Source organism: Parasteatoda tepidariorum, unplaced genomic scaffold (genome assembly GCF_043381705.1).
Source record: "Parasteatoda tepidariorum isolate YZ-2023 unplaced genomic scaffold, CAS_Ptep_4.0 HiC_scaffold_1110, whole genome shotgun sequence".
In the NCBI taxonomy this organism is placed as follows: Eukaryota; Metazoa; Arthropoda; class Arachnida; order Araneae; family Theridiidae; genus Parasteatoda; species Parasteatoda tepidariorum.
The window spans coordinates 1-13,351 of record NW_027261332.1 but is presented as its reverse complement, the minus strand read 5'-3'; the positions used below and the strand labels follow the sequence as shown (position 1 = coordinate 13,351).

At 28.3% G+C, this 13,351-nt stretch overlaps 1 protein-coding gene across 1 annotated transcript; it reads left to right on the top strand.

Moving 5' to 3' along the window:
- The first annotated feature begins 1,443 nt into the window (after positions 1-1,443).
- Positions 1,444-13,249, top strand: LOC122272734 (uncharacterized). Its single transcript, XM_043056703.2, has 7 exons — positions 1,444-3,105; positions 4,023-4,071; positions 5,898-5,929; positions 7,715-7,783; positions 8,324-8,408; positions 12,618-12,658; positions 13,072-13,249. The coding sequence occupies exons 1-7, from the start codon at positions 2,879-2,881 to the stop codon at positions 13,211-13,213; spliced, it is 645 nt and encodes a 214-aa protein (XP_042912637.1). The 5' UTR covers positions 1,444-2,878; the 3' UTR covers positions 13,214-13,249.
- Positions 13,250-13,351: the final 102 nt, after the last annotated feature.

The following is a 13,351-nucleotide window of genomic DNA, read 5'->3' as shown; positions in this document are numbered from 1 at the left end:
TAATACATATACTCTCTTCTCTCTATATAGGCAAAGCATTTAGGTATTATATTTGAAATTAATTATTGCCACAACAAGCATTGTTGCTTCTAGTAAAATAGAAGAGAATAATTTTTAAAATTGGTCTTAGATTAAGGTCCTTGAAAATTTTGTTGAGGTCCTTGAAAAGTCCTGGAAAGTCCTTGAATTTCAATCTCATCATAGAGTGGGAACCCTGTAATAGTGAAATATTTGAGTTTAATTTTTAATTGAATGGTATATAAAAAAAAAGAAGAAAAAAAAGTTCTAAAAATATAAAACAGCTGCATCCTGTGAAACTTTTGATTCATATAGTTTTCGGTAGGTTTTACATAAAAACGTGTTTGCTTCAGTACCCACATAAGTGTATTATTTTCCCTTTACCACAATTAGTTCCCTTTACCACAATTAGTTTAGAATGTGATATTTTCTTTACGTCAAAACGAAAATCGCTAAGTGAAACAAAATATAATCAACAATCCTTTAACCACGGACAAAATTTCAGAAGAAATCAGCAGAGTCCAAAACACTACCGTCAACAACCGTTCGACAACAAGCAAAAAAATAACTCATTGCAAAGCTTTAATCGTAATTCATATGAGAGAAATCCTACAGAATACCAATCACGAAATAATTCCCGCGAAAGATTTCCCAGAAACGAAACTAATTCAAATCGTAGATTTAACTCAAATCGAGACCCTGTTTGCAAAGTCGAAGCTAAAATACTAAGCATGAATTACAATATGAAAAAATTTTCGTTAATGATAAACTAGTCGTTCAATCGTTAGTTGATTCGGGAGCCAATATTATTTGCGTCCGAGAACAATTAATTCCCTCCAAAACAATACGTGTCGGAGCTGTTCAATTAACTTGTGCTTTCGGAAATGAAGTACAAGCTGAACTTTCAAAAATAAAATTAGCACTTCCAAGTTTTCGTGAAAATCCCATAACAGTAACGGCAGCCGTTTGTAAAAATCTTTATTGTGATTTAATATTTCCCCAAATATTTTGGATGATTTAAGCAAAAAAAGAATATGATCGAATTTCAGAAGGAAATATGATTTCTCCTTATTCTAAAACAAAATTTCCTTTGCATAAAAACGAACAACAAAATACTATCGAATTAAACTCAATGTCTAAAAATAAAAATAAAATTACTACTTCTTTCATTTCCAATACAGAAAACGATAATTTTTCTCCCCCAGTTTCTAAAAATAGATCTGACAAGCGTGTAATACAGTCGCGTCAATTAGACGAAGGTCAGTCTTTCTTTGAGATTGAGAATAATAATGAACCACTCCCTTTTCTAACTGAAACCGAAAATTTGTTATGCGAACGCAAAAGTACTTCTACTCAAAATTTATTTGAAAAACAAATAAATGAGTTTGATTCAATGACGTCTGCGCGTAATAGGAAAGCGGAAACTGTCCAATCACGTGATCAGCGTGTTTTTTCCGATGTAAATAAACAAACCGAAACCGATATATTTTCGTCAGCCGAAGCAGAAACAAACTATTTTAATTCTTCAAATCCGGAAAATAAAGAGATTAAAAATGCGTTTATTGAAAATACAGATTATTGTTTATCTGATATAAATATAGTTTACGCCGATGTTGATTTATCTCATTTGAAATCCGATATGCGTGCCGAAATTGAACGACTTATTAAATCTTATAGGCCAAATAAAATTAAGAACACTAATTATGAAATGCAAATTTTTCTACAAGATGAAATGCCAGTCCATCAACGTCCACGCCGCCTATCTATTTTCGAGAAATTAGAAGTTAATAAGCTAATTAAAGAAATGTTAAACAAAGGTATAATTAGAGAAAGCACTTCAGATTATTCTGCTCCAATAGTCTTATGTAAAAAACAAGATGGCTCAACTCGCATTGCGATTGATTTTCGATGTTTAAATAGGAAGTTAATTAAAGAAAGATTTCCACTTCCAATTATGGTTGACATTTTCGATAGACTACAAGGTGCTTCAGTCTTTACAAATCTGGACTTAAGAAATGCGTTTCACCACGTAGACATTCATCCTCAAAGCCGCAAATACACTTCATTTGTGACACCAGATGGACATTTTGAATTCAACAAAGTTCCTTTCGGCCTTTCCAATTCACCAGCAGTATTTCAACGATTTATACAAATTATTTTTCGAGAACTCTTAGAAGACGCGGGACATTGGCTTTATATTTGGACGATGTGATTGTTCCATCAGATGATGAGTCCGAAGGTCTTCAAAAACTCCAGAAAGTTTTCAAAGTAGCTTCCGACTATGGACTTGAATTTAATTTCAAAAAATGAAATTTCCTGCAAAGAAAAATTACCTTTCTTGGACATATTTTAGAAAATGGTACGATTAGTCCCTCAGCAGAAAAGACAAAAGCTGTTTTAAATTTTCCAAAGCTCCAAACTGCTAAAGATGTTCAATCATTCCTATGCCTAACAGGTTATTTTAGAAAATTTATTAAAGATTATGCAATCATTGCACGACCACTAAAGTGATCTTCTTAGAGACAATGTTCATTTTGCTCCAGAGCAGCAACAAGCTTTCCAAACGCTGAAACAAGCCTTCCAAACGCTGAAACAAGCCTTATCAACTGAACCTGTGCTACACCTTTTCAAGCACCTTTACAGCTTCATTGCGTCAAAAGGAGTTGGCGCAATTCTTTTAATGCAATCTGATTTAGATGACAGCCTATAATAAGAGCCACAAGACATCTCCACGAGAAGAAAAATATTCATCATACAAATTAGAAGTTTTAGCTATAGCTATAGCACTTAAAAAATTTCGTCATTACCTCTTAGGCACAAGTTCAAAATTTTCACCAATTGCCAAGCTTTCCAAAAGACTATGTCAAAAAAAGAACTGCCACCTAAAATTGCTAGATGGGCAATGTTACTAGAAGATTTCGACTACGAAATAATACACAGACCTGGAAAACAGATGAAGCATGTCGACGCTCTTAGCCGATATCCTGTCATGACAATCCAAGTTGACGAAACAACCCAGAAAATCTGCCATGCCCAACCCAAAGATGAATTAATAATTACCGTTAAAATAATAATTACACAGAAAAAGTATTTGTGCTTATAGGTTTAATTCTGATTGCTATTTCAAATATTTAGATTGTTTGGATTATTCTCATAAATTGTTTGGATTATTCTCAAATGGTTAAATTTTTATAATATTCTACTTCTTTCTCATAACGGTACATTAATAATTGTTTTTTAATAAATGCCTGTTTTTTTTTTTTTTTTTTTTAATTTACTATCAATGTTATTTTCCAATAATTTTTACCTTAAAATATAGAAAGAATTTTTCAAGCTATTTATAAAAAAGAATTTTTTTTGTTTACTTTCTATTGAAAAAAAAATGTGTACGCTGAAATTGTCTCATAACATGCCTTTAATTAATATTTATAAATAACAAATTTTTCTGATATTTAAATAATAAGTGAAAATTACTTTTTGAAATATACTCATGAAATATAATGACGATAATTTAAGAAATTGTTGTTAAAAACGTTGCACAGATTTAATTATATACATATATATTTTGTGTATTANATTTTAGAAATTATCCACTTAATAGGAATCCTGAAGCAAACTTACATGAGGTATAATATATTTTAAATAAAACTAAATTAGATTTCTAAACAGTCTTAACTACTTGAACTCTCATGTAACTGTGAAAGCGTTCATAATTATTATGGGTCTTTCTTAGTTGAATATATATATTAGGGATAAAAATCTCTCTACTCTAGCCAGTCAAAAAGCAGAGTTGCGTTTCCGATTTCACCATCAAGGAAAGAGAGTTAATAAAAATGGAATTTTAAAAGAAATTCTAAATTACAGAGCAAACCATTGTTATATAAACTTTAAAAAAATTGCAATCATCCTTAAAAAGAAATCTTTTATGAGTTCCCTGATTATTTGAACTGTAAAAAGATTTTATGTGAATGAAATTTTAATTCATTGTTTTTTTAAACTTCCAGAAAAATAAAGATGCCTAGACAAAAGCTAGCACAAAAAAAAAGAGCAAGAGTAAGTTGTGGTTTGTTTTTATTAAAATAATAGGCATAATTTTGTTTTCAATGCTTTTCATACTAATGTAGAATGAATTCCTAAAAGTATGTCTGATAAAAGTTTAAAAATGAAAAATTTGACAGTGACCTTAAAACTGTTCCACACATTTAGAGTTTTCAAAAAATTTGCTCGTGCAACTCTAATGGATTTTGATAGTTTCTCAAGATCTACTGGCTTAATTAAAATTCTCCTGGTTTTTGTACATATTAGAAAATTTCATAAAATTGAGTCTAATTTCTAAAAAAATCCCTATTGAAATGGAAATATGTATTATACAATATTATTATTATTATTATTACAATCATTTACAATACATTTTAATAAGTAATACATGAGGAAGCGAACCTCGTTTATAAAAATCAATTCAAAACTTTTTCTGTTCAAAAATGGTCAGTTTATTTTTATTCTGAACTCTTTTTAAATAAATTTTAAAAAAAAATATTTTAACTATGTTTGATAAATTAAATGTCTATTAATATTCGAAATTATGAAAGAAATAATACATAACGTTTCAGGTATGCTTAACGTGAAATCACAACTGAAAAATATTGTAATTTTTCTATTTTGATGACTATAAAAATCCTTAAAATTCTTTACGTGTAAATATTTAGTACATTATGCTACAATATTCATGAAGTTTATGTTGTTTAGTAAAATCTACTGGATTTTTTCCTATCCATGTTGGCAGCTAAGCTTACTATGCATATTGAAAATCATTTCGTGATAAATAGAATATTCAGATTCACCCTCCTTTAAAAAAACAAAAAAAAACAAACAAATATACAAAAAAAAAAATGAGGATCATTGTTTAGGCCTTTAGTTTGAGAGAGCTCCTGTATAGTTAAACATCAATGTTTATAAATCGTTGAAGTTCGTTATTTGTTGTTTTCATTGAAATGAGAACCAAAAAAGGATTTGGAAGTCTGAAATTTAAAACCAAACTCTTTTTAATCCCTCTTACTTTTAAATATGGAAAGGGGTTAGCAAGGAGACTTGTTTCATTTCGCTTAATTTGTCTTAAATTAAAAAAATTTTTAAAATTTTTTTTAACTGAAAAGTTCTATAGGAATAGCTGCAGCTAGTATGTATAACTTCGGTTCTAAACCTTCAAAATATGAGGGCTCCGGGAATCACCAGCATCGGAGCAAATTCTCAATAGTTTAGTCAAGATAAAGGTCGTGAGACCTCAAAATTATAATTTTGCTAGGGAGATTTTCCCATCCTGATCTGTGTCAGAATAATGCCAAGTCTTGACAACTTCCGAGCAGCGGCCTGCAAGAAAAAAAAAAATCCAGCTCAAAAGGTATAACTCGTAGCCACCTCCAGGCAAACATCTACATGCCCTTTTTTTAAAAAAAATTTAAAAATTTAAAATCTAGTTATCGATTATAGCAATTGTAGTTGGCACGACAGATCACGATACGGAAATCCTACATCCATTTCGCTATTATGTCATAATTCGGAAGTTAACAGAAAAAATCGATTTCTATTTTTCTTTCTTTCTTTTTTTTCCAGATATATAAAATTCGTTTTCGATTATTCCATGAAACAAATATTTTCAAATAATAATTTTTTATTATTTTATTTAATAATAGCAGCAACAAAAAAATAATCAGACAAATTTCGCATCTTCTAAAACTTGAAAGATAAAACGCCTAAATTTATAAAGAAATGAATTTTAAAATCGTGAGTAAAAATGCTTTCGTTTGGTTTTAAAATAGTTTTGGACTCTTTTTATTACTTTGAAGGATTGTGCATTTATTTATTTATTTTTCTACTTTCAGGAAGAAGATGTTTCTTCTGATGAAGAACATAAGTAAGTAAGCTTTTACTAGACTTTAATTACACACGTTCTTCAAAGGGTAAAATGTGACTATTATAAATAGTCAAATAATTTAACTTTTAACTACTATTGGTGAATATATTGAAATAGTTGACTGTGTTAAACAGTTAAAATTTCATTGTGCCTTGTTATAAATTAATAAAATTTATTTTTCCTGAGATATCCCATGTGAAATATTATTTATTATGCTGTGAGTCATGCACATTCTGACGTAATTTTTATCTAGGCAATTTTAAATTACAAAATACTTATTTGTCTGAAAAATCGATCAGTTTTTGAGGAAAAAGACACCATTTTTGAAACTTGGAAACTATTTTACTTATAGTGTTTGTATTTCACACTTCGTCATTTAAAATCACAGATTTAAAATATTTTCTGTTTTTGTATTATCTATAACTCAAATTTTTTCACCCAACAATATATAAAATATTAAAAAACAATTAAAGGAATTTTTTTGTGAGGNATTTTAAAAAAATTTACAAGTTTAAAATCCAGTTATCGATTATAGCGATTGTAGTTGGCAAGACAGATCACGATACGGAAATCCTATATCCATTTCGCTTTTTGCCTATTATGTCATAATTCGGAAGTTAACAGAAAAAATCGATTTCTATTTTGCTTTCTTTCTTATGTATAAAATTCGTTTTTGATTATTCCATGTAACAAATATTTTCAAATAATTCATTTTTTTATCATTTTATTTAATAATAGCAACAAAAAAAAATAATCAGACGAATTTCACATCTTCTAAAACTTAAAAGATAAAACGCCTAAATTTGTAAAGAAATGAATTTTAAAATCCTGAGTAAAAATGTTTTCGTTTGGTTTTAAAATAGTTTTGGACTCTTTTTATTACTTTGAAGGATTGTGCATTTATTTATTTATTTTTCTACTTTCAGGAAGAAGATGTTTCTTCTGATGAAGAACAAACGTAAGTAAACTTTTACTCTTATTAAATATTTAAAAATAAAAAAAATTGTTTTTAGGAACATTTTGTCAATATGCAACAAAATTGATGATTACTTGGATTGAAAAAATAGTCATTGATATTTGAAAGAAAGAACCAGGCTCTTTGATTCTGTTTATATACATTTTTTTTTAAAATTTCAATATAAAGGTTTAGTTTTATATCTGGTAATATTTACTACTTTTGGAATCAGCTTAATTTCGATCCTGTTAGCGAGAGATCGAGACAAAGAAATTTTTTTTTCTCAACTATAGGTAAATAGTCAATCCTTAAAAAAATCACCAAAAAAAGTAAGTAAAATTTCGATAATTTTAGCAGAAATTGCATGTTTGGATGCAGTTTGCTGTAAGTTAAAAAATAAAATTCAAATGAAAATTTTTTTTCGTCTGCCTTGCGACATTTTTTTATACTTTATTAAGTCATATTCTTGTCATTTCAGTGGAATAAAATTCCAAGTGACATTCAGAAATTATCTTCAGGCCGTAATTCCAAAATCACTTAAACTGTTACTTTAAGACCTTCTCTCATTTAGTTTTTAAATTGATCACAGTATAAAAGAGTTTTAATTGCTTTTTTGGTCTAAAGATTTTTTGGTCTTTAGTTTAACCTTTCCTAGCAACATGCTTGCATATAAATACGTGCTCATATACGAGTGTTACTAAATATTCGTTTTATTAAAAATTGACAGCTGAAATTTTGTGCATTTTGTCACTTCACGCGTATTGATATCCTTAAGCTACGTTACTGATTTGGCATGCACGATTTTTATATAAATTTTTTTGTTCTTCTAGCATCCACGCTGCAGGCCCTTCAAAACGCCGCAGGACATCCTCTTCATCAAGTGAAGACGCTGACTCCAGGTAAATAAATCAACAATTGGTAAATAGTCAATCCTTAAAAAAATCGCGAAAAAGTATTTAAAATTTCGATTATTTTCTCACCAATTGCATGGGATGCAACTTAGTGTAAGTTAAAAAATAAAAATTCAAATGATACTTTCTTTTCCCGTCTGCCTTTCTCTACACTTTATTTGATTTCAAGTTAAGTCATATTCTTGTCATTTCAGTGGAAGAAAATTCCAAGTGACAATTAGAATAATCTTGAGTTTGATATTCCAAAATCCCATTAACCTGTTGCTGATCTCTACCTTCACCAATATAAAAGAGTTTTAATTGTTCGTTAATATCTTTGGTCTAAATATTTTTTAGATATTTTAACAGGTTTAGTCCTTGTTTGCAATATGTATGCATATAAATTTGTGCAAATAAATGTACTATGTTTATTTTATTAAAAAATGACGACAGAAATATTTTATGCGTTCTGAAACTTCATGGGTATTGGCACTTTTACTCTACTGATTGGCATGCATGATTTTTATATTAATATTTTTGTTCTTTTAGCGAGCCCCTGTTACCCATCTGTTCCTGCTGTACTGGGAGAAGGAAACGTTCTTCCTCTTCCGATGAGGCTCCTCTCGATGAAGAAGTGAGTTTAATTCTTCTGAATTATAATGGATCACTTTTAAGGGCTCTCAATTATGGATCACTTGAGGGCTCTCAATTTACCTACCTATAAGTACTTGAAATCATGAAAACTGACTGATAATTCTATAATTCTTCTGAATTATAATGGATCACTTTTAAGGGCTCTCAATTATGGATCACTTGAGGGCTCTCAATTTACCTACCTATAAGTACTTGAAATCATGAAAACTGACGCTCGGCATTAAAAGTATTCTAACATTTCATATTTTTAAATTGAATAAAGGTGGCAATAGGAAAAACTAATTGCCACTTTCGATGCATAAGTCTTAAGAAAAAATTTTATGATATTTCTACAAATTTGAAACGAAAACTTAGTTATTGGATATATTTTTTAAGTTTTGTTTTGGTTTGTGTATTTTTTGCTTAGTTTTAAGTGTGTTGAATTTGTTTTTATTTTCAACGAAGTAGGGGATGAATACATTTTTGGAAGTTTATGATTTGGTTTGTAATAGTTTTAAATAACTTTACGCTAGTGAGGACTTAATTTTTGAAACTTTCATACAAAATATTATATTAGCTCTTTTTTTTTCCGCAAATTTATTATTTTTTTTATCAATAAACTACCACTATTTGAAAAATGCTTGAAAAATATAATACCCCAATATAGTTTTATATGGATTTAAATGAAGTTTTTAAACGGCATTATTATTATTATTTGCAATATTCCTTACAACCTAGAGTTATTTATTAAATTATATTCAGTTTGAAAAGAGGCTTCCAAATTCTCATTGACTTTGTCTCGTTACACAGGCCTTGACTGTAATCAAGTGAGACATAAAGACTTTGATTTAAACAATATAAAACTACAATTAATAAAAAATTGTCATTCGTTTGCCTCACATTAGTTTCTCCCACTACCATTCAAAAGAATTGTTTCTCTTACAACTCTGGCTCTTTTACTCAAATTTATTACGTTGTTTTCTCAAAGTGTTATTACAAATTTAAGATGGGCCGTGCAGAGGTTTTTTTTTTTCCTTTTCGAATCAGCTTTTATGTACAGTCCGCAAAAAAAAAGATATCACCCTGAATAACTTTCGTTCTAATGATCGGATTTTCACGAATTAAAAGTCAATCTTAATGGTTCTTGGGGGTGACCTCAAATATGCTAATTAATTAGTGCTAACTATTAATTAAGTTACGAAATCAGACACAAAAACGTACTTTCTCTGATAAAACATATTTTTTTTTTATATATTTGGAATCTATACACTTGAATTATGGAGGGGTAGACAAAATTTAAAAAAAATTGGGTCGTAAATTGGGTAGGAATAAAGATTTATATATTTGGCGATAGTCCAGAAAACCGCCAAAAAAAGTCGCCAGAGCAAATGAATATTTTAAGATAACCCATTGACTAATTCAAAAGCTTAATGCTTAATTTTACTAGGTTGCTAGGCAACCTAGTAAAAGAACTCTGAATGTAAAAGAAAAATGAAATAATATTCTGTGATTGTTGGGAGAGGTTTAATTAATTGTTAATAGAAAATATCTCGAAGTTTCTAGGCAATAGACAATTTTTAAGCTGATTTCTGTCAAGAAAGCAAAAAAAAAAAAAATATTATTTTAATCTCTTTTGAATCTTTGAAAGAAAATTTTAATTGATTTATAAATTCTTTATGATTTTCTAAGTTTCTAGAATTTAAATACACAAACTTTTTATCTGATATTATTTAGATATGTTGTTTTTGCTATATTTATTCGAGGATTTCATTCTAAAATCAAATTGACATTATTATAGCAATATAAAAAATTTTAGGGATAATCATTTTTACAGATTTAATAAAGTCTTCTAGGCAAGAAAGTTTGAAGAAACAAAAAGTGCTTGAAAAATAAAATGTAGATTGTATAGTAATTCTAATACACATTCACAAAGTTTTCTAGGATATTTCTTTTTCCTATAACTCAAGGAATTGCTGAATGTTTAGTGGCATTTTAAAAACATTGAAACATGTTATGTTTATGTTATAGGAGTTCAAATGATTGAGTTGACTTAAAATTTAATTAATACTTTCTTACTTTAATTACATTAATTAATTTAATTTAATACTTTTCTTAATTTAATGACAACCAGCAAAAAAATTTCTAGTTGCGCTACAGTCTTAAAGGAAAGAAAATATAAATGGAAAGAAAAATAAAGGAAAAGATTCTTACCAAAACATTTATTTTTCTTATTAATTTAGATATTTAAAATAGTTTGTCAGCTTACTTTGAACTCGCTCATTTCATATCATTTTGAAAAAAAGATAAGACAGAAAGACTAAAAAGATGAGAAAAAAGATAGCAAGACAGAAAAATATTGCTCACTAAAATCGGATCTTGCTCGTTAAAAGCGACTTCTGTTCGATAGACTTAACATTGATCCAAACAAATATTCCCGTTTCCCTCGGTAAATCAGAGTTCTCATTAAATCCGAGCTCGTTATAAACGAGTTCGACTGTTTATTCTTTTTTCGAAAAAAATTGTATGCTTAGTAAATAATCAGCTATTTTGCATTAAATAATTGTAAACAGCGGAATGTTTTTAATTTCTTAACAAGGTTTTATTCTTAGCTAGCAGACGATAATTCTTTAAAAAAAAAAAAACTTGACTGTAATTTAAAAAGGAACTTCACTTTAAAGAAAACCTAAATTAAACTACTAAAAAATTGATTAGTATATTAATGAAGAAATAATAAACGTAGTAGGGTAAAGAATAAGATTTTTAAAAATGTTAACATTTAATTAAATAGTTGGTAAAATAGTTCTGCGAAACACTTCCGGACAGGTGATTAAAAAATTACTTCTAACATTAAGACGATATATACGATGTTGAGAAATTTGCGATGATGTGAGATATGCTTAAATATGTTTACTACGTATTTTTATTAATATTTATAAAAAATATATTCAAGAAATTGATAAATATTTCATTCCAAATCTATTCATACGTATGTATATTATTGAAATTGTATCAGTTACTGAGAAGAAAATACTAAAAAATAATCACATTAACTAAGCACAATCTGGTGTATAATCATATTCTATCAGAAGCATGCTTTTATAAAACTCTACATTCGTTGCATAAAATGTTTTTTATTCAATAAGATGTTTTATTCAAATTTCTTTACTAAATTTAAATTGCAAATGGAATTTTAGACGATTAAAAAAGAAACATCGAATTTTATAATTTTAAAAAAATAAAAATAAAAAGATTTGCAAACGATTATTAGCGAAAAAAATATGAATGAAATTTTCACTATGCGCGCTAAGTTAAGTTCCTCGTAAGTTTATCACATTTTAAAATTAATCGGCCCATTTAATTATTTCTTCATTGTCGCCAAATTATTTTTTTTTAAATAATTAATTTTGATTTTTCTCATCTTCTAATAAATAAAAACAGTTGAAACTTTTAGATTTTTCAATTGAAAAATATGTCGATTAAAATGGTATAAAAAAATTCATACCTTATAATTCAACTTTTTTTCATCCTCACTTTAATTAAATAATAAATAATTATTAAAAATTATTTTTTTCACGTAATTATCTTTGGGTAAATGAGTTTTATGAGTGGGGGCAGTTTTTATTTGAATTGCTTCATTAGTTTTTAAAATATGACTGAAAATGCAAGCGATATTAACATTAAGGGGTCCAAACTTTGAATCGCTCTCCTGACCAAACTATGGGGACCACATTTCCCAGATTGCGGCTACCCCCTATATTTTGAAGATGAAAAATCGAAATATGTAAAAAAAATGTATGCTTATTCAGAGAAAGTACGTTTTTGTGTCTAATTTCGTAACTTAATTAATAGTTAGCACTAATTAATTAGCATATTTGAGGTCACCCCCAGGAAGCATTAAGATTGACACTTAGTTCGTGAAAATCCGATCATTAGAACGAAAGTTATTCAGGGTGATATCTTGCGGACTGTACATAAACCATTCTTCCCCTTGATCAACATATACATTGATTACTATCTAATTAACTGCAATTCTACTAAAAATAATTTTATAACTTTATTCAAGAGCACGTGAATAGCAATATATTGCAACAACTAAAAGAAATGTACTTGACTGCTCAAGAGCAATGTGTTTAATTTCAGTTTTCTTTTTCAGCAGTGAAAAATAATCTATTTATGTAATTTTCTAATATGAATTCAATTTAATTTTCAGGAGAGAAAAATCAAACGTTCCAGGAGAGAGTACCATGACCTGTAAGTAGTCAACCGATTTTATAATATTTTAATGCTGAAAATATTAAAATTCTTAAATAAACTCTTTTCAACCAACATAAATCTTTGTTTTGACTGCTGATTCGCACACTACATCTATTTCAAAAGTGTAGTAAACTTAAAAGTTAATATTTTTCTGGGGATTTTTCATTTTTAAACTCAAATTTTTTGGAGTTCGGAACCATTGCCATATTTGAAGAGTTTCAATCTTTTGTATTAAATTAGACAGTTTGTGTTTGGACTTGAAACTTTTCACACTTATTGAGAGTTCGTTCAATTTTATTAAGTTTATAATACAGTATACTCGAACATGATATTTTTAAATTTTATTTATTATTCAAACGTCACAATCTTGAGCATGGATTTTAACAAAACATGATGTGATCTCTTTTCAGGGGTGCTTTCGGAGTACACATGGAATATGTACAACAACATCAGGGAATTGGAGGTCAAAGGTCAGCAATTCTTGAAGCTATTGAAGAAGAAAGAAGACGGCTGGCTGTAAGTTTTTTTGTTTTTTTTTTAACTTTTTTATAAATGTTCACAGTCCATTGGACGCGCCCCACAAATGAGCCGCGGAAAACGCTGCATAAGTATTAAATTTAATTAGTAAATTTTCTCTTAAGTAATTTGGATTAGTTTGCTGAATTTGATAGGTATCAGGGCTCGAAAAAA